Raw genomic sequence first — 23,283 nt, forward strand, 5'->3', positions numbered from 1 at the left:
AGAGTTTAATGATGCAATTTACATAATTTCTTTTCCTAGAATAACGGTTCAAGAAAACTTTGAATTCTGCATATGTCGGATCTACCATGAGGGGAGACCTAAAATCTTAAGATGTGTTGTCAGGAGTGTAATAGGGACACTTGGGAAGCGGTGGTGTAAGATTTCTCTTACAGTACAGTAACAGCCTGTGAATGTCTTACTGCTAGGCTAAGGCCTCCTTTCCCTTTTTTTGAGAAGAGGGTTTGGAGCTTTTCAGTCATTTTTCTTATTAAGCCTAAATTATTTGGGCGATCATAATACAAAAGTAATTGATTTGTGAGACATCCTACCTGATCGTTTCGTTCACATTCTTAGCTCACGCAACGCCTTTCAGAATATGCGAGCAACGTTATGCGTTTACGAGATAATCAATAAGTTAACACTAAATAGGATAGGAAATTTACACAAAAAATATGGGGGTAAAGCATAATTTACATTGTATAAAGCAAATTACGCAAATTATCTAGAACTAATTAATTGTCCTGTGGTTTCACAAAACATTGAAAATGAAAGTGAAAATTCGGTATTTTTTTACAGACTGTTTTGAGAAAACATCTGATTAAATCTTACATTATGTCTTAATGTTTAAACTAAATTGCAAGTCAAATGTACATCTTTGGTTAATTGATCGTAGACTGTATTACTTAAGTAATTCAAGCTCTTTTTACTGGTTTTTCTTTTCTACTGGTGGTAGAGATTTGTGCAAGCTCGTCTGGGTAGGTACCACCCACTCATCAGATATTCTACCGCAAAACAGCAGTACTTGGTATTGTTGTGTTCCGGTTTGAAGGATGAGTGAGCCAATGTAATTACAGGCACAAGGGACATAACATCTTAGTTCCCTAGGTTGGTGGAGCATTGGTGATGTAAGCGATGGTTAACATTTCTTACAATGTCATTGTCTATGGGTGTTTGTGACCACTTACCATCAGGTGGCCCATATGCTCGTCCGCCTTCCTATTCTATAAACAAAAAAAAGTAATATTGGGCGCGGGATGCTATAGCATCAGATATCGTCAAGGGGATGAGGATAGCCCTTTGATGTACTAGGCAATTTCTAGGCGGCATAGACTCCCTGAATATTCCCTGAGTTGCATAGATATAAAACACAAACAATAAACATAGTATTGCTTATAAGTACTAAAGTGTAAACGAGTGACATTCATCTGGCCCGTTCGTACTCAAATCAACGTAGGTTACGCAGGCTATAATGTCCTAGATATTTTGTTTGTTTACAATTTTTTTTTTCAAATTGATTGATTATATAACTGGAAATAAATGTCTTTGACCACACAATGTTGAAATTCACTTATGCTAATTTTAACTACGCTCGAGAGAGAAAGCTTCAACTAGTTAGTAGTTACTTACAACTTTGACTGTTTTCCAGATTTATCTGTTTGTAGATATTTTTGAGAGTTCGATACTGTGTGAGTAACCACCATGAGATATTTTATACTATACACTTTGTTGTTATTCGCCACAAGATGACACTGCGTCACATAAACTTTTATACCGTTCGTTGTACCGAAGCACGGAGAATATTTATCGCAAGTAATACCGGATAATAGCTATACGTAATAGTATTACGTACATATATACCTAGCATGATGTACCGTCCTAAGAAAAAAGACTTACCTGCATGGTGATCGCTGGTTGCTTTTACTTCGGAGTTGGAGGCTGCTATCTAGATATCTACTGCGAGAATAAAAATTGTCCTTACATTTACACACGTGCAATTTTCTAATAATTCTAGAAGCGTACTTCTAAAATCCTTTGCTCGAAATTCCAAGCATAGCAAGCATATTTACACTAACATCAGGGCAAAATATTCTTTTAAAAGCGTCCTCTGAGTATTATATATTAGATGTTAGAAAAAATTTGATACATTATGTCGAGGAATCCTTTAAGTAAAATTTTAGTTTTTATAAGCTGTTACATTGCTGATACAAGCTATTTTTTGTTATGAGTAAAAACCAGGAACATCGATATAATTTATAATCTCATGTAACGGAAATCCGTTTTAATTACGATTTAATGATATCGTTATTTAAAAAATTGATATAATAATTATTTATAAGGTAATCGGAATTAAAGTAAAGTAACTGTAACAATACTTTAATTATGGCACTATATGCTCATCGCGACTTTGAAGGCCGACTTTGTCAGTGCTATTAAAGCCCATTTCTTCTTCACGACATAGCTCATTCTAATACCAACTTTTTACGAGAGATAAATTTTAATCGTAATTAATACGATGAGGCAGTAAAAAACGCATTAAAGAGTTCATCGTTTCCCGTCTCAACTATTTCTATAAAATGTGCATCGACAATATGTTTCTATGTGCATCGACAATAATGACAAATACTTGTGATTAATGATATATAATTATATTTTTCGTTAAAATAATTTATTGTTTTTTTTTTAAATTACCTATTACTTGATCATAAGAAACGTATTCTATTGTTATGCTCGAAAAATTGGAAAAGACAAGTTTGAACCCACGATCATCGGTTAATATTCACGATTTCTTACCACTGGGCCATCTCGGCTATAATATAATTAATTGAATAAGAATGAAATAGTAATAGCTATACGTAAGCTCGTACCACTCATTCATCAGTTATTCTACCACTAAACTAAATATTGTCTTGTAAATTCTAAGTAAGTTAAGTAAGTAGTAAGTTAAATTTCTATTCAAAGAGTTGAATTGCGCTAATAATAAATAGTGCGCTAGTGACAAAATGTATTAGGGCCATAACATTTTCATGCTTGGCGACGCATCAACTTTGTAAGTATCAATGTTTCTAACAGTGACTACATTTGTTCCTCCGCTGGCCTGTTATAAATAAAAAACGTCAAATATTTGATTTAATTAACTTACCTTATTTTTGTTGTGCACGTGCTGTGACCGTGAGTGATAGTCGGAATCAATTTCAGGCTCGCTGAAGTAGTTCTGTTCCTATGAAAGAAAAACGATACATATAATATGAGTAACATGTATTTTGAATTGAGAATTACGAGTATAAGTATTGATTTTATTTGAGATTTGTGATTTGTTTTAACATAAGATTTGTTAATTGTAATTAAAGCATAATATGATGACCTTTTGAAAAATACTTCGCAGGCTATTGTCAACAGAATATAGTGAGCTGCGCAAAAGATACAGGACAAAAGTGTGTTCGCAAACACAAGTGCCAATATTTCTATTCCCTCATTCTTCTAAACCGACACGATAGCAAATCCGCAACAACCGCAAAGAGTTCATGTCGTAATGATCAATTTTTTGTGCTTTCCGAAGCACATGAGAGAGTGCAATACCAATTTTCAAACTCTGAGAACAGTGCACTTATTGAAGGAAAACCCGATAACTATTATTATAAAACTTTAACTTTTTTCGACCGATGATTTGAATCCGAGACTTCTATATCTCAAGCCTTTCATATTATCTGCGAGACCAACAATGCAGTAGTAATAGTTTCTATATTATATGTGTAGTCCAATAGTTCTTAATGCGCCAATCAAATGAGACAGAAATAATTGACAAATGCCTTTCCTTATTTTTTTCTTTTTCTTGATTTGTTTTACTATTTTAATTGAAGCGTAAGATTCTCCAAGTATAGCGACGCATTTGTTAAATAAACGTTCATGAAGATAAGAAATGCTGTTATAATTGAAGTCCCAATATCGTTTTTTTTCCAATATTAAATAAACACTAAAAAATACCAGAATAGTCTACACATTATTACATTACTGTGATGCTAGCAATCACAGACCGTGGAGAATTTTAGAAATGGTCGTAAAAAAATATTTTTCAATAGACAATAAAAAACTTTTGTGAAAAAATACAAAGAACTTTATTAAACTTAAAACCGAATCGTTTGCAACTTGGTGCTCTTTATTAATTCCTTTCAATCAAGTTTCCGATAGCATAGTTTACAATAGCGATCTAGTGCTATATCACTAAAATAAAAACTGCTAAATATTTTATATACTAAAGACAAACATGATTGCCTTTGCAGGAAATTGGATTTCTACTATAGCAAAGAGGAAAAACGATCTTCTGATATAAAGGAAGGAGAATGAAGTTCACAGAGCGCTTTTGATTGTAATATGTAAAAGCTTCCGCATCATGTCTTATTTTGTCGTCAAACACCGGATGAATCATAAATGCAATTAGCCATTGATAGGTTTGCCTGGGTTTCAACCTACGCCCATCAGGCCCACCTTGATTTTATTCAGTATCACATGATATTCAAAAATAAAACTTTGGAAAACTGTTCTTAGTAGTGCTCTTTTTAATTACAATATTGACGTATTAATTGTAATTACTCGTAATAATTACAATACATCCAAATTATTTAAATAATATTTACATGTTAATTATCATTATTTACAATATAATAAAATCAGATATTTAAACCGAAAACTGTTTATTTTATATTCGCATTTAGAATACTGAGCGACACACCTACCTGTAATTCATGTTACTCGTTTGTAAAATATTTAGTTACTGCTTATGTTTAGATAAATTTGTTATTCAGGTATGCAATGACTATTAATTAGCTCGTCATAATTACAACATATCTCGTTCGTGCAATTACTAGCGAACAACTGCAAATTATATATAGTCGGGTATAGGGATCAAATCCTGGAGTCCGACTTCTACGAACGAGTTCTGAAGAAAAACAAAAGTTTTTGGGTTATCTAAGATGCAATTTTCAGTAACCGAAGTAAGGAAGCTGGCAGTAGTTTCATCCAATACAATTTTGGAAAGCGCAAAACCTAAAACCGTTGTTCCTGCGGCTGATCTGCCTTAAGTCAGATTGTCCCATCGGTCTATGAGAGCGAGGAAATACAGACTATACCTGGATTTGCGCACATTAGAGCAAACATTGGATTTCGCTCACAGTAGGCTAATAGCGAAGATTAATAGTCGGTGCAGAAACCGCTTAAATAAACATCGCCACCATAACTATCATAACCTTGATCAAATTAATAAATGAACACTAAATATAATTTCGGAAGATGGAATAAAGCCCTAACAAACGACGTTCAAATTAAATGTACCTGATAAGAAAATATTTTAATAGAAAATATTTTTTTCTATTTTTATATAGTCAATAAGAAAGTAAATTTTAAGTTTTTATAATAAAAGGTTGTTGATTAACACGTAGATACTTTAGAAAACTATAAATCAGTTTATGGCTTCAATAGGAGTAATAATGAGACAATGTTATTTTTAAGCCTCTGTTTAAAACAATAAGGAAACTTCTTTGAACTACCTTTCTCGTATCCGTTAATTGCTATTCACAATATATCGTAAAAATTGATGTCATAAACTAAAATAATTATATTACAAGTAAGTCTACACGTCACCCGTTCTTCTCTTGTAACCAAAATAACGTAAAGACGATTTTGCACCACATAACTTCGAACGGTACGAACGGCGAGTCATGCAGACGATGAACACGAAGGTAGACAGTGGCCGGCGTCAGCCAAGACATCATATGTAGGCGCACATTTCTTGGTTGAAGGTCACCCGAATTCGTAAAAAAGCGTTAAAACAATGATATGATATCATGATAATGATTGATGAATACTTACAGACTCCCACATAGAAGCAAAGCAGCTCAAACTTCCCGTCGGCATTGGAACCGAACCGACGCCCATCGCCCCCGGGAACGTGCCACCACCGATGTCTGTCGCTTCGAAAAGCCGCAAAACAGAATGGTCACGGATGTCCCTTAGATGAGCCCTGCAAAATGGATTTTATTATCACAACTGTCAATGTATATTTTTAATTTTAAGAATGAAAAGTAATAATTTCTTTTACTTAATACGCGTGACAAGAAAACACGAATGCAAGGTAATTCTCGACCTAGTTTTTAGTTTCCTTTATCCTAACTTTACGTATAACGTTATGACATAATTATGTATCAGATTATTATGACAAATGATTAGCTCGGTACGATTTTCAAATTATACTCATTTTAAAGTAATCAGACTCATTTTAAAGTAAACTAGTCCACTTGTAAAGTTTTCTGTTCATATCCATTAGGTAAAAACGTTTTATTTTAAATTTAAACTTCGAGCTTATTTTGTTACTATATAAATTATATTAAGATGAACAAAGAGGTTTTAGTGCCATTTTAAGTCAATTAAACGACATTGACAAAATTAGCAGCATATAAAAGAACAGCGAAAAAATGTTATAAAAAGAACTCTTTAAATACGAAAAGTATGAATTCCTTAACCTTAAACAAGATGTATCATAGAATTCAATAATGATACACATGTTTTTTGAGTCGTGGTTTAAATTTTTTTGAATACTGGACCGCATGTTTGAACAGGTAGACGATATCTGTATTCTAGCGTTTTTAAGGATATGGAGCGTGGGTTGTTGAGTATACACGAGAGCAGAGGGGACACAAGTGGCCACGCTGAAGTGATGGTATGGAAGTATGCATTCGATAGAATTGCGTATTTAATTAACGTCACTCAAACAATTTTCACTGAGATTGCATCTTCTAACTTTCAATAAAAATAATCAGTCGCGGTTATTTCGCATTAACTACCGTTGCTATTCGTTTATTCACTATCTTCACATGGCTAATGGACGACAGTGTAGGCAAATATTTTTTTTATAACAACGCAAAACTTCTAGAGCACTTTTTAAGCAGTCACAACAGAACAATTTAATATATTATATTAATAGGTAACCAATGTTTGTTCGTTTTTTATAGATAAACGCAAAATGCTACTCATATTACTATAAGTTTTTATGTGTTGCGTATCTTTAAAACATTATATGGTAATAGTTTTACCCTTGCCAAGTTGGCACCAGGAGTTCGGGCTGGATTTAAAACTTTTTCCCTAGCAATTATAAGATTTAAAACGTAATTCCTGCATATTTACTAAGTAGAAAATTCAATATTAATAAATAAAAAAGGCTTGATGTTTCAATATTTTGTTATTCACAACTTAAGTAGCAGACCGCAATAATTTATTACACCGATGTTTCACCTTTAAGTGTAGCTTAACTGAAATTCAACTTAAAAAAAAATATTTCTGTAACAAAACAAAAAAAAATATCGCTTAGGAAATTGTACTGCGCGTTGTAGATATAAAGAAAAAATTATAAAAGATCACAATCAAAATTAAGTAGCACCTTATTAGTTTTATGGTAAAAATATTTTAAACTGACACGGCGTTAAAAAATAAAATTATTTAACACTTTTTAATCACTGTACACTTTTTAGTTTAAATTATAAGTTAACTTTTTTAAATTTTATAAATTACGTTTATAACTTGTAACAGTTAAAAAAAACAAAACAAATGTTTACGGTAAAGTACTCTAATCAATTTAGTATTTATTATATCCCACCATTTTTAGGACTGTCGATAGCGGCACAATTTTTCATCATTAATTTTATGTTTTATAAAAAAATAAAAAGTAATAAAATTATAATAATAATAATATCCAATTAATTTAAAACTTACGGGCATCGGTCGTCATGAATGTGGATGATACCCTCTTTACGCCTCATCTTGGCCGGCAAGTTAAAACAACTCACACAAAGCCAAAAACTTTTCCCTCGCGAATCCAGTTTGATAGAGTTGTAGCGCCACGGAAATCTAAAGTTATACTGTTCCGTGTGGGCCTTTCGACTACAGCGCAAGGGCGGGACCTCCCACTTCATTTTACCTTGTCATAATAAAATCACATATTTTCCCATGTTAAGAGAAAATTAGATATTTTATATTTAAATATAGATTTTAAAGGTTATTTGTAATTTATTTAAAACGTACGTTTGTAAAACTGACTTGATTCCTGTAACATTGTCTGAAATTGTTCTGAGATGTCATTAAATCAGAAATTAATATTTATTATCATTTATTAATTTTTGATAATTATTAACGTATTATTAATTAAAATGTAATTTGAATTTAAATACGTATATATATATATTAAATTACACTATAAACATATTTTTTGGTTTATGTGATATATACTTCATTAATTCATTTTATAGAAAATTACACGGCTTCATCAAGACTCTACGGAGTTTTCAGGTGCTTAATGTGATTTTACACCGGACACGATTACATCTATCGGACGAAATTCAATTAATTGTAATACACTAAATGCTGATGCTATATTGCAATGTAGGAGCATTGATGAATTGATGAATTGGGAGTAATCTTTTATTTCTCTATATTTATTTAATAAAATAATAACAATTCATTGCATTATATACTGGTTGTGCTTTTAATTTTATTTATTTTAATTACGGCTTGCTTTACTTGAATTTACTATTAATGGATTGATCTTTCCCAGCCGTCAGACATTTTTTAGACAAGTATTTCTTGTTGAATTCATTATTTATTCCTATAGTCGCTAGTGTATTTATAATCGCTTCTTATTGTTATTAAAATTAAGAAAAACCTAATTAATTGTTTACTTAAAAAAACGTATTGTTATAAACTATCGTGAAGTAAAAAAAATATATTATGAAATTATAATGATGATTTTACCTCGTAACTCCGCCGTAGCTCCGCCGTAGCTCTTTTTCATACGAGTCGCAATTAGTATTCTGGTAAACCATTTTACATGGCTTTGACGAGGAACTAAAGTCTACTGAGGTTAACACAGCGGGTCTATACTATAATAAACAGTTTTTATACGATATTTTTTTTATTTTTCTCTGTTGTATGTAAATTGTACAATTATTTCGACAAGTATAGTAATTAATTTTACATCTTAACGCAAATTTCAAACTCGATTGAGCCGTGATAACCAAAAAATATTTATAATTGACTCAGTTGCTTTATTGCAGAATGAAAGTAACAGAGTTTTTTTGTTTAATATTGGCGGGATATTTCAATTAAGCAGACGTTGCCTTTCATACCATTAACCGCTTTTGGGCATTTGTAAAAAACAAGCGTTCAGGTATTTTATTGTTTCATCGCTCAGATAAGTTTATTAAAAAAGTCTTTGTGACTTAAGCTGTATCAAAAAGTAAAAAACCCGTTAAAAAAAAGAAAAAAAAAGCTGTATCACAATAGTTTGTGTAAATAGAAGGGTGGTTTTTTTTGAGGAATCCACTATGTATTGATTAACAAGGGAATATATTTTAAAAGTAACCTACTAGACTAAATAGTAATTGCAGATAAAGAAGAACACACGTCATTATTTAACTAACCCCACGGAACAAGTTTATAAGTAACACCACGCCGTAAGTAAATTTCGAAACAATATCAAAATTTAAAATTATTTTCTTGTCACTCGTTTCAAAGAATCGTGTTTTTATTATACATAAAATAACCATATAAAATAGATAATTAATAAATATTTACCTTACATCCTCCAGTTCATAAAACATATCTTTCGTATTTTCATGTATATAAATTTTGACGTTTTCACTGTCCATGTATTGCATCGTGAGCTGTTTTGGAAAACTTCGGACAAAGAGTGCCTTCACAGTGTCTATAGAAGTTATTTCATTCGGCAGTAGAGCTCGCTTTGTCTCATTTCTGTACTGAAGGAACACAAGACCTGGACAAAATTGTGACACGTTCATAGTATTTATTTTCTAACTAGTGGTATAAGACAGTTTTTTTTAATACGACACAGGTGTTGCAATATTTGTAAAAAAAATAAACTTTAGTGCACATACCGAGAGGCCTCTCGAGAGTTTTTGAAGGAGTTCGGACGACAGGGAGAGAAGAACGTTGCTTGCCGCCACGTCGAAACCCTGTAGATGAAGTTTCGACTTCCGACATGACTCCTGGGTCGTCATCAAAGAGCAAGGCATTGTTCGGTGGAGGATAACGCGGTAGAGGTGGCTGAAACCAAACCAAATTTATACATATGCATGCTTTCATGCTATTTAATTAAAAAATAATTTGATAAATGCCCAGTCACTGAAACGTTTCGTTTTGGTAAAGGATAGCAGAATTTTAAACGAGGCGTAATTCACAACATACAGGTTATAACGGATAGCATGATAAATGTATATGACATTTTGTGTTTACAAAAATGGAAAAGCCAATAAGACAATTGTGACAATTATCCGTAATAACCAATATAAAAAACCAAGCATTATAAATCTAAATGCAAATGAACTATAGGTTTTATTATATCATCAGCGACACATTCGCGCTAGCTGCACATATTTTGTGCGTCGCATATTTAACATTGCCACGTACGATTTCAACAATTGATTTATAGCGATGATGAAACTATGGGAAATGTTGAATTATATTTGTATTGAAAAATACATCAGGTTAATAATAATACCGGTATCGTAGCTTAGTGACTTATTAAGTAAGAGGTACAATTATATTGTTTTTCTTTTGTGAAAAAATATGACTAATAATAATTTGGTTCTAATGATAGCGTTGGTAGTTGTATATGTTAGTTGTTATAAATAATAACTTACAATTTTATGTTAGTTTTATTAGTTATTTAGCGTTGAAAGGACAAGTTTGTACCTTTCTTAATCGAGGATCTAAATATTTCTGTCTCATATCGCAATATTTCGTGACAGTTGAATACTCTGGGTTGATTGTCTTCGACATCTTCGCAGCACTTTGTGCCTGAATTATTTTTATAAAAAATAATAAGAATATGAAATAAATATTATATTAATTAAATTAAAAAAAAAAAACTTTGTACTACAATTTAAGAGAAATAAAAATAATTGATACTTTAAGATTAGAACATAACTTTAAATGAAGACTTACCTCAATTTCAATCGTACTGATGTGCCCTGGATGATGTTGGTGCATGTAAATATTATGATTGCCCGCAAGAGTGTGTCGTCTCGGATCGTCTCGGCGCGAGGGTCTTCCACGAGTAAGCCCGCGGCTGCCTTCCCCGTCTGACAGTCCACCTGTTGGATGTTATTGAAATATTAAATATATTGAAATATTAATATGTGTTATAACTTTTGACGGCGACAGTGTTTTAATGTCTTGTACAAAATAAACGGCAAACACGAAATAAAAATTTTGATGGATTTTCTTATAAATGCGTTTAGTTATAGAAACATCATTATTTAACATTAAGTAATTATTTTTTTAAATAATCTATGGTATTAATTATAGTTTCGCGAAAAAGTTACCTTTTAAATGTCAGTACCGGGATACCGTATCACGGTATCGGAACTTTGAAAATAAGATTTGTTGTATTCTGAGGTTATTAGTTTGTGTTGTATTATAATAATTATTAATCAAGAACTGTTACTAGTGCACATATGATACAGCATAACTAACAAATCTTCGAAAAGCGCTTAGGTGCGCTTAACAGTCACCGATATTTGATATTTCATCCGCACGCCCCTTACCTAACCTCTCGCTATTTTTTTTACAAATTATTGTGAAGAATATGCTGTAGTTCTTTTAAATATAATATGGTAATTAATACAAAGCACTGCCCATGGTTTTTCCGTAGTCCTCCCGTCCCGTGACGTCGCAGAAACTGATGTTTGAAGTATGATTAACATGCGATAGATGTATTTTTTGCGGAAAAAAAAAGTAGTAAGCGCCAAAAGTATTTTATCGTTATTAAAATAAAACGAAAGGGTTTTACATAAAATATCTGGTGACAACCCTAGATTATTTGTAAATATAATTAATTATTTAATTTTGGGTCTCAATAACCAATAACAATATATAACCTATAAAAGAAATTATAAAAATATTAAGATAAGAGGACATTTCGTGTTTTTTTTTTCTATCGAGGATTTTTTGTGCCTTTATTTTTTTGCCAGACACAACCATTGAAAACATAATATAGTTTACATGCAATATGTTGTGTTTAACTTTGAAATGGATTAAGCAATTCTAAACCAAGTAAAAGATTAACAATTTGGCTTTATTTCTTAAAATGACAATTATGCTTCTATTTAAAAAAAACGCCTACAAAGGCTTATAAAGGTATTTTAATTATTACGTAAAAAAAAAACAATATTTTATTGAGTTATTTATGAAATATTGGTTTAAGTAACATGGATAGCTTATCGTTCGTCATATACATACGTATATATATCGACACATATGTATACATTACCCATCAAACAACGATACTTCGAATTATTGTATTGTGTAAAAGTAGGGGGAGTAGGCGTAATTAAAGCCACAGGGAAACAAACAGTTTAGTTTCTCCAGTTCTGAAGTTATTTCGACATGACTAACTAGTTTATTATTTATTACTACAACTATCAATCATTGTAATTGACATGAATTATGTTGAATGATAATTGTCGTCAGCAGCTGGAATGCCCCACTGCTGGGCTAAGGCCTCCTCTCCCTTTTTCAGGAGAATTTTTTGTAGCTTATTCCACCACGCTGCTCCAATGCGGGTTGGTGGAATACACATGTGGCAGAATTTCAGTGAAATTAGACACATACAGGTTTCCTCACGATGTTTTCCTTCACCGTCCAGCACGAGATGAATTATAATTACAAATTAAGCACATGAAAATTCAGTGGAGCTTGCCCGGGTTTGAACCCACGATCATCGGTAAGGATTCACGCGTTCTTACCACTGGGCCATCTCGACATCAGGATATCATATACATTTTACTATATCATATATATCAATCTGATGCGATTTCTGTAATGGACTGGTCTACGCAATTTTAAACCGAACACAACTTTACAAAGCTGTATGTATGTGCATGGTACCATAAATGCTGTAAGCTATTACAATCCTGATTTCATTGTGAGCTACTCAGTATTAGTATTATCTTTACCTCTTAAGGGTCTGAGGCCTTAGCTCACTAGTGGTCAATTTATCCAGCAACCTAAGTCACGTATGTATTTTACTCGAAAAACGTAATAATTTTATATAAATGAAATTCAATTTGTTTGTAATACAATTATTAATTAAAGTTTTCGAATGCGTATAAGTACGCATTTTATATATGCTCATTGGGCTTTGGTTTCAGGCATTAATAGATGTAGAAAAACTTACTTATAAAACACAGTCGAGAAATTCTGTGATTCGTCATTTGCCTTAAACTCCCGTGAGCATGCGCACAGGCGACCAGTTACAAAGAGCTCTGAGACGGTTTATTTCTTGCAGTTTTGCGGATCAATGTTTGGTTTCTCTCTCGTTTCCATGGAAACATCCACTTGCAAATATGGTCGGCGTTCAACAGGTAAACATGCAATACTGTTTGCATATACAAAACTTGTTGCGATGTGTTTGTTATAAATGTGGATAACATTGGTATTATGAACTTATTGTATATTCCAAATGTTTAAATATTTCCCTTTATTTCTAATTTTTGTAACAAAATACTATCAAGTTATCAATAAGTATTAAGACTTCAAGTCTTAGTTTAGATTTTCATTGGTCTATATCAATTAAAAAAGGTATGATTTAAAAATAAATACATTCGTGTAAGTAGGTACATTGAAAAATATATCTAAGTAAATTAATTCACGAGTAAACCAAGTTGCGCGACTGTACTTTGTAAAAGGAGGCGTAGCCGCAGTTCGAATTAATCATAGAAACGCCTCTTTTCCCCCCAGCTGTACGTTACCACCCAAAAGTGCATTTCAAGGTCATTGTCAGTACAGACAACTGAGATCAATAAATCGATTTTCATTACAGAATATAGAATGAATACAGGCGACCGTATGTTTTCATATTTACGAGGTAGGTCTCAAGGCTCATTTGATTCTCAGCATCATTAATTTAAAAAAAAAAAACATTCAATGAGGAAAAAAGTAGTATCTTATAAGAAGGTTTTGAAAATTACTGTTTAGTATGTTTTTTGGGTGTTCATAATTAAACTCAAATTAACCCATTATATTAAAAACAATAGCCGCCGTTAAACATATACCTACAATCTAATGTTTAGCGCGATTTAACGCGCTTTCATGTCAAACGTTGAATCGGTACATCTAAATGTCAGTGGGCAGAACCCCGACCAGATTCATAATTAGGTTTGCACCCTATCCCCCTATATTACATTTATCGTGATACCATGACTGACGCAATCACGTCTGTTAGCAATCCAACTAGAAGCAACATTAAATCCAGTAGTACAACTAATATTACAAGTAACTTTCTTGTGAAACGTATAATTTAAATAAGTAGTGAGGCAGCATACTGTGATATGATATTTTAATGAAATTTCGCCTACCAGTACATGTAATTACTTTTGCTTTGCGTATTTATTTCATGTTTTCATTTAAAAAAAGGATATTAATGACCAATATATATTTATTAGGTCCTTACATATGAAATTAGCGTTTTGTCGTACTGACCACTTTGATCTGAAATATCTCCTCTTTGGTTAAGAATTCCAAATTCAAATTTATAAATTCATTTAGCTGGTACATTTAAGTTTTGAAAACAGTCATTCATTGGTTTTTTCCTCATTAATTTTTTCTTTGGCGTAGCTTACTACCGCACAATGGAAAACATGAAATATCGGTACATAGAGTACGAGTTCTTCCGTGGCACCAGAGCTGCAGAAACAGCTCGAAGGATTAATGATGTGTACGGCGTTGGTGTCGCAAAAGAAAGCACGGTACTTTTTTGGTTTTAACGTTATCGTTCTGGAAATTTCGACCTTCAGAACCAACCCCGTAGACGGCCGGAGTCCAAAGTGGAAATTGAAGAATTAAAGGTATTGTGGAAGCGGATCCATCACAAAGCACTTTAGAGATAGCTGCAGGCATCGGGGTAAGTAATAAAACTGTACTAATCCACTTGAAGCAAATCGGGAAAGTAAAAAAACTTGAACGATGGGTACCTATCCTCATGTGAACCTCATGAATTGAGTCAATCGAACTTGCAAACACGCGTCGACTGCTGTGTTTCTTTGCTCAACCGACACAATATTGAAGGGATTTTAAATCGAATCATTACTTGTGATGAAAAGTGGATACTGTACGATAATCGGAAGCGCTCGTCGCAATGGCTGAACCCTGTAGACCCAGCAAAATCCTGCCCTAAACGAAAATTGACTCAGAAAAAGTTACTTGTGAGTGTTCGGTGGACTAGCACCGGTGTCGTACAATATAGCTTTCTAAAACCTGGCCAAACGATTACGGCAGATATCTATTGTCACCAACCATGAAGAAAGAACTAGCAGCTAAACAACCGAAGTTGGTCAAATCGCTCTTGGCCACTGCTAATTCACAACAACGCAAGACCTCACACTGCACAACAAACAACCACTAAGTAAGATGAGATACAATTGGAATGTCTGCGACATCCACCGTACTCCCCGGATCTTGCTCCAACAGATTTTTCCGGAATTTGGACAACTTCTTACAAGGAAATAAAATTCAACTCCGATGCGGCAGTCCAAACCGCCTTCAAAGAGTTTATTGATTCTCGCCCCCATGGTTTTTTTAGTAAAGGGATCAATGAACTACCTATGAGATGGCAAAAGTGCATAGATAACAACGGTGCATACTTTGATTAATTAAATATATTTTGCAAAAAAAAGACTATATTCCTCCCGAACAAAACGATAATTTAATATGTAAGGACCTAATATAATAATTATATCATTGACGTAATGTTATGTTTGTTTATTTGTTGAGGTGAAACATCAATTTAATAATTCGATAATTTAATTGCTTTAATTTTAATTTGCATGCCATATTCATATGATTAGAAATGTAATCTTGCTTAAAATTGTATAAGTTCATAATTTTAACGTATGTATGTATGTCTTGATTATATTCTGTTTGTGTACAGTGAGATAAGAGGGACTCGTATGTCGTGACGGCCAGCGGCATGACGCTTCCGTATGCCGTCATTCCTCTTCTCCGTCGCTGATCTCTGACTTGTGTGTGTGCGACAGGTATACTATATACTTCGATAAGTTAGTTATACTATTATATTATTATTAATAAAAAAGCCAAGGTGCCCTATATATAGGTGCCTATAATTCATCTCGTGCTTGACGGTGAAGGAAGCGAAGAACTTCTGCTCAAAAAAAAAGTGTGGAGGTCTTAGCCCAGCAGTGGGATATTCACAGGCTGTTACTTTACTTATATATATATATATATATATATATATATATATATATATATAATAAGCGAGATAAGTGATATATGATGTTTAATATTAGCCAAACGTCCCGTGATGGTCATTTTTTTAATTCATTAAAAGCTGTGTCTTCTCTTTTCGAATATCAAATCAATAAGGTCAGAAAGAGGGAAATCAGTGTTTAACTAAACAGCCGCTCAGCAACGTTTATAAGTAAGGCTGATAGTGTTTTAATGGTTAATAATAATGTCAAAGACCAAATCTTTATTCAATGAACCGTTACACTTACTTATTGATTGTCAAAAACCTTCAACCGGTTCAGAAATAAATTTCTCGTAACTGAGAGAAACCAGCGAAAGAAAGCGGGATTTTTATTTTTGCCTCGATCATATTGCTTTATAATGATGTTAATAGCTTGATGTTATTATGTAAAATGGACTGAATATTATCATTTTATTCTCATAGTAGACTAAAGTATATATATGTCGGAGAACGACGATCGGAACGTCAAATCTAATTGATATGGGCTTACTCTGTTAAACCGATTGACATCAACGTGGTTGACAGCTCACTGACAAGATTTTAAATTGGACGTGGAGAAGTTACCGTTTAGTTTATTTCCCGGAGACAGAGTGGAGCGGATATACGCTTAGCCAATCTCATTCTGACTTCGCCGCGTTCCGGAGAGTAATCTGTACACTTGTGCATTTTTAAGTAATTGTTATTAATTCATGTAATTAAAGCTATATTACAGTGGCACACGGATTTTTATTTCATTCATCTACGATGGATGAAGTGTTGAGAAGCACTGACCGCCGACATACAACCTCGTTATATATATATAAATAGGCAGAGATAAAACAGTTCATAACCCTTTCCTCCTCTGTTTGTTTGTTTGTTAGTTTTATTTGTTATTATTAAAAAGAATGGAAATAAGATAACATAATTATAAAAAAAATGAATTTATAAAATACTTTATTGAATCCGTGCAAAGTTGAGATTATTCGTTTGTATAAATTGAGAGATAGCGGTAGATCACGTCAAGATCGGTTAAATCTGATATTGATTAAAGCGCAATAATGGATAATGGATTATTGCTTTTGTTACTCAGTGCGGTGTTTTTAAAGGTAACTTTATACTTTATCATTCTTCTCATAGTTCGCGTATCATGTACTTGAATAAAGTTTTATGAAAATAAACGTAGGTTTAATTTAATTTTTTTAAAACGTTTATGAATGAAGCCTTCTAAGACTTCTGATAACACTAGTACTCTTGGAAAGAATGTGGATTGAATTGAGATTTTCACCGGCTTCATGAAAGTAAAGTTTTTTTCTCAGATTAAAAGTCAGCGATTTCTAAGACTACGTTATTTTTATACGTTTGAAAAGATTTTAATGAGGTTTCACTTGGTGGTAGTGCTTTGTGCAAGCTCGTCTAGGTAGGTACCATCCACTTATCATAATATATTGTACTGCCAAACCGCAATCGTTGTGATTCGGGATGTGAGTGAGCCCTTTGTGTTTACAAAGGACACAACATCTTAGTTTCTAAGGTTAGTGGCGGATTGGTGACAGGGTGACATTTTTAATATTTTTTTTATGTACGTTGGTGACCATTCACCATCAGTGGTCCATTTGCGAGCGCGCCTACCTAATTTCAATACAAAAAAGGTATTTAAAATATTGAGTAGTACTGTTTCTATTTGTAACATACAACCCGATTCCGGTCCTACTTAGGATTTGTTTTTTTTAATTTCCGAATACAATCCCTGCTTTTTAAGATAACGCACGTGTGTTTGCTCTTATTTAATTGCTTTCTTTTAATTCTAATAACTTGAACATTCTCACATTGTTAGTCACTCAGTCTCGAGCAGAAAGATGTTCCATCTGAAACTTTGCATTCCGTGTTAACAAAAGACTCGACTAAAATTTTATTAACATACTTAAAAAGATTTCTATTTAGGTTCGTGAGTATTATTTCTTTGAGTGAATATTATTTCTTTAGGCCAGGCTTCCAAGGCAATACAGTAATTATATATGTGTATATAATAATGATGACAGCAGATATAAGATGTCAAAAATTAAGAACGACACACATTGTGTATATCATGTCCAGACCGATTTCGGCCACAGCGGCCAATCTCAAGAGAGATTAGCCAACTACGCAGGAGATATTATAGTGCACAAGTGTGTGCGCAAACACAGGTGCCCCCTTTATTCCCTAACTGTCATAATCCGATAGGACGGCAATTTGACACGACCGGAAAGAGTTTAGGCGCTTGACCAACGGCTTTACGTGCTTTCCGAGGCAAGGAAGTGTATTCACTTTCAACTTCCAAACTCCGGGCTACAACTGAGAATTTTCTGACAGAAAAACGCAATAAATTTTTATTAGTTCGACCTGGGAATTGAACCCAGGACCTCCAAGTCTGCGCCCTTACATCAAACTACTACACCAACGAGGCAGTCAAGTATAACATAACGGACCGATTTCGGTTAAATTATAAAAAAACTTATCTAACCTAGCCAAAATATATTTTATTCTAAATTGAATGATCCGTTTATTCAATGTACATATGTATCGAGAATGTGCTGCAGCGCCGTCTAGCGGATAGTCACAATAATGTGACTAGTATAAAAAACGTTTCCATAAAACAATATATAACAACATCTATTTTATATATACTCGTATATGTATAAGGTACAAAAGGAAGTTGTCAAATGAAGATGTATAAGTTAGCCTTATTCTGTATTACGCCAAGCTATCTTTTCAGCCGCACTAAATCCTAATACACCTCACACACACTTCGTCTTCTTTCTTTTTGCGTTTTACGCAAGCATTTAAGTGTTTGCAAGCCGTTTTTTTTTGCCGTTAATGTCTGCAAATTTTTTCTGTCTGTGCTAGATTTCCTTTGAAAATAGCCCGGGTTGACTTTTTTTTATTGCAATATTCTTCGAATTCAATGCGGCGCATACCAATAATGCTTCCAGCTGGTTTAATTTATTTTCAACATCTTCAACAATCATCGTTATATTTCAGCCAATTTACGCACCGGCTTAATATTAGATACACCAAAACTTTTATCATAAATAACTCCGTCCTTTAGGGAAAACTGTATGAAAATCGGTTCTGTATTGTTTGACTTTATCGCGTTCAGACAGACAGACGAATTAAATAATAAATACTTTATGTCCACCTCGAAACTAAAAACAAAGCAATATGTTTTGTATACCTTTATCTAAAATATTCCATAAAAATATTTCTTCACTCTATATATTTTTTTTATAGAATAGGAAGGCGAACATATGGGCCACCTGATTGTAAGTGGTCACCAACGCCCTTAGACATTGGCATTGTAAGACAAGGTAATTGTAAATGTCAACCATCGCTTACATAGCCAATGCGCCACCAACTTTAGGAACCCTCCCTAGTCCCTTGTGCCTGTAATTACACTGGCTCACTCACCCTACAACACGGAACACAACAATATCAAGTACTACTGTTTTGCGGTAGAATATCTGATGAGTGATTGGTACCTACCCAGACGAGCTTGTACAAAGCCCTACCGCCAGTTAATTATATATTGAGTTCACAAGGATTTTCAACCGCCATTAGTTTCAATGTACCTAATCATTGTATACTGGAAATTATAAGTTAACTAAGTGAAAATGAAGTATGTTTACTCCACGCGATGCAAGGAATCTTACATATGAGTAATTAGAAATTTCCCGACGAACACACAACATGAAAATTTATTAGGTTTGAAATATTGCCAAGATCCTCGATGCTCGATAATACTCTGTTGCGGTTTACATCTCCACATAACAACGGCGGAGTATTTAAAAAAATGACAATGACATTGTAATTAAAATTATAGTAATTATTTAATTGATTGGAGAAAATTATATATCAATTTTGATAAAACGTCTAATACCTATGACGGGCCGGTTGGCGTGGTTGGTAGATACTTGCCTTTCACGCCGAAGGTTGTGGGTTCGATTCCCACCCAGGACAGACATTAGTGTGCATGAACATGTTTGTTTGTCCTGAGTCTGGGTGTAATTATTTTTATAAGTATTTATTTACAAAAGAAAAGTAGTATATGTAGTATATCAGTTGTCTGGTTTCCATAGTACAAGCTGTTTAGTTTGGGATCAAATGGCCGTGTGTGAATAACGTCTCAGTATATTATTATTATTATTACCTATATTATTAATTTTCCAATAATAGGAATCTTAACCAGGAATTATAATACTTATTAAGTAATTCGTTCTGGCAGGAAGCAAAAAAAATATCTACAAAGAAAAAATGTAATATATCCTTGCGAGCTCACTAATATAAAGGGTTGCAAATTTAAATTTAGATCTTCCTTATCGTAACTATCGTCGACGTAGAATCCATGCTATTTCACAAAAACAAGTAATCATAATTAAGGTAATTAAGCACAAAATAATCATGTAAATATATAAATATATGTATTAACAGATTCACGGACAGTAGTACACTAGACGTTATAAATAAGTCATTGTTATGACGTCATATTTATTTATGTATAACGTTTTTAGAATACAACGGATATGGAGAGAAATATACAACGAACAATACACAAATGAAACTCGAAAAGGCAAGGACGCAAAAAGTGTCAGCAAACGGACAATTCTAATTTGAAAAAAGAAGTCTTCATAAAGTTCATCGTCGTACTCGTGCAAAAACCATCATGCAATAAATGTATGTATCAAAAAGCAACACGAAGTAAAACAAATATTAACTACCTCGTATCATGGATTCCATACGTCCGTTGTTAAGTAAGCATTTGTAAAACATGCATGTGATTAACAAGTCTAGTGGACTTACACAATGAAAATCCTTTTCCTATACTTTTTCAAAGAGCAACGATGTGACGAGTTTTTTGAACGAAGATCTTTTATGCGGCTTACATAAGAGTGAAATGGCAGTAACGGTCGCATAACAAAATAGCGAAATGCCTAGTCTAGCGACCTCTCTTTCTCTTTATTACTGTCTCTTTCTAATTTTATACGGTTGAAATGTGAACAAAATTGAAATTAGTTAAAAATCATAAAAGCATATATTCAAATGCTCAGCGTCAAAAGTGACGCTGAGCATTTGAACTATCGAAAGAAAAAATAACCAAAATCAACTTCAGAATATAATACCAAAAATAACAAAAATGCAAACCCTCAATGCCTACGACAATTCCTGCAGAATCTAAGAGAAAAAGTATAGCAGAATGAAACATTTAATAAATCATGCCAGGTATGATGTATGTGTGTGTGATCGCCAACTATTGGCAATATAATTCGTGGCAATTGTCAAATTTTAATCTTTATGTTTTAAATTATCGCTTAAATGATTTTATTTTATAAATATTTAAAACACGAAATTTATAATCCAATGACAATATTTGACCAATTATTAATCAATTTATTAATATTTAATTTAGACGCAACTCTGTATTGATGGTTTGACACTTTTGAAGATATTTTTGGTATTCAATTTATTGTTAAAGGATTTAATTTACTTTGAAATATTCAAAATGAAATCCGTTAGAAATAATATATTTATTCTGTAAGTGGAACTAAAAACTCCATTAGTATTCTGTTAGCAGCACCACCTTTAAACAGATTATGTTAAAATATTATTTGTGAAAAATAAATCGTCTCGAGTCATGTAAATTAGATAGATATTGAAGAAAAAAAGAAGAAGAAATATTAAGTAAGAAATTTTAAACATTCCTTATATCGCCGATACCAACCTTGGGAACTAAGATGTTATGTCCCAAGTTACACTGGCTCACTCTGCCTCCAAACCAGAGTACAACAGTACTAAATATGTATTATTGCTTCGCGGTAGCACATCTGATGAATGGTTTGTACCCAGACGAGCTTCCACTCAGCCCTACCTACTTAAGTGATTATGTAGATATAACAACTGGTCGCGATTTTTTATAAATATCGACTTGTTCTCTTCAATGGATTATTATCTATTCAATGGATTATTTCGGCTCTATAAATTATAATCGATACAAAGTTATAACTTACAATAAAAGTAAATAATATATGTCTAGTAGTTCATGTAAAATTTGACCTTTTCGATGTTTTAATTTTGTTAACGGCTGCTCAACATATTATTGTAACGAATGGAACGCAACCAATTTAATCGATTCGATCACAGACGGTTCGGTCAATGTGTAACAGCCGTCGGTTTTCCACCTATTTTAACAAAATAATTAAAGTTCCTGTTGAATACGGAACACGTTAAACTAACAGACTTTGAATACTTGTGATTTAAATTATTTAATCAGTAATTCTACTTAGATGCATTTTTATATTATACTGACCCGGTTTCACACGGATAGAATAGGGGTCTACGTAGAGCGTTATATTAAAGAACAAACATAGAAAGAAAATTCTCGTTGTTTTTCGACCAGGAACCTTCGCCCAATGGATTAGGAACGTATACAAGACAAACATACAAACATTCATTTTTACTTATTCAGATAAGTAAGCTCCACGGCGTTCTTAGCAAATGCCACTTACATAATTATAATGTTACTTTATGTTAATTAGTCTTCTGAGAAAGTGAAGCTTCTAATTTTAAAAGTTAATTAACAGCCATTTTCTAAGGTATCGTTTCAGCGTAGTTATAACATAATTTCAGATACATCTCGTGCTAGAAAGATGCTTGTAGTAAAGGAAGTAAGACAATTTATACCTACTATAATTAAACATATATTTATAAATTTTTCGTAATAATAATATTTACATTAGCAACTATTAAGGTAAATCAATCACCAGAAAAAAAACTATTTATTTAGTAGAATTAAACATAATAAATAAATTAAAATTTAATTATATATAAAATATTGATAAGTTTTTAAAACCAGTGCATAAAGATAGTTTAATACTGAATTAATTTTTTTATATTATAATTAGTTTATGCCATACAAGAAGTTGTTAAATGTGTGTAAAATTATATATTAAAAACAACTTTAACTCAGTTTCCTTTATACAGTGATAAAACACCCAAATAACCCCTTCCTAATAAATGTTGTCGACAGATTGCATAGGTCATTATGGATTCCCCTTTCGAACGTCAAATTACTAATGACAGAAAGAGAGACAACTAGTGCAACTATTCGCTCACTTAACAAGGTATATTAGTAAGGCCGGGTCTCGTGAGGGTTGAAGTACTTTTAAGCT

At 32.8% G+C, this 23,283-nt stretch overlaps 1 protein-coding gene across 12 annotated transcripts in view; it reads right to left on the reverse strand.

Annotated features, from left to right (window-relative positions):
* The window catches only part of LOC126780316 (coiled-coil domain-containing protein AGAP005037), a 209,533-nt gene that overhangs the window by 59,587 nt on the left and 126,663 nt on the right, over window positions 1-23,283 (reverse strand). For 11 of the 12 annotated variants that reach the window (XR_007670476.1, XM_050504687.1, XM_050504682.1 and 8 more), the window contains 6 exons: window positions 10,786-10,934; window positions 10,534-10,638; window positions 9,717-9,885; window positions 9,397-9,595; window positions 5,644-5,794; window positions 2,921-2,998 (listed from right to left, as the gene is read on the reverse strand). Coding sequence is in view for 11 of the 12 variants with exons in the window: in XM_050504687.1 (XP_050360644.1) it covers window positions 2,921-2,998; window positions 5,644-5,794; window positions 9,397-9,595; window positions 9,717-9,885; window positions 10,534-10,638; window positions 10,786-10,934 (851 nt within the window). In the remaining variant the exon portion in view is untranslated. The remainder of the gene's footprint in view (window positions 1-2,920; window positions 2,999-5,643; window positions 5,795-9,396; window positions 9,596-9,716; window positions 9,886-10,533; window positions 10,639-10,785; window positions 10,935-23,283) is intronic. The other variant, XM_050504686.1, reaches the window with a different exon arrangement.

Source organism: Nymphalis io, chromosome Z (genome assembly GCF_905147045.1).
Source record: "Nymphalis io chromosome Z, ilAglIoxx1.1, whole genome shotgun sequence".
In the NCBI taxonomy this organism is placed as follows: Eukaryota; Metazoa; Arthropoda; class Insecta; order Lepidoptera; family Nymphalidae; genus Nymphalis; species Nymphalis io.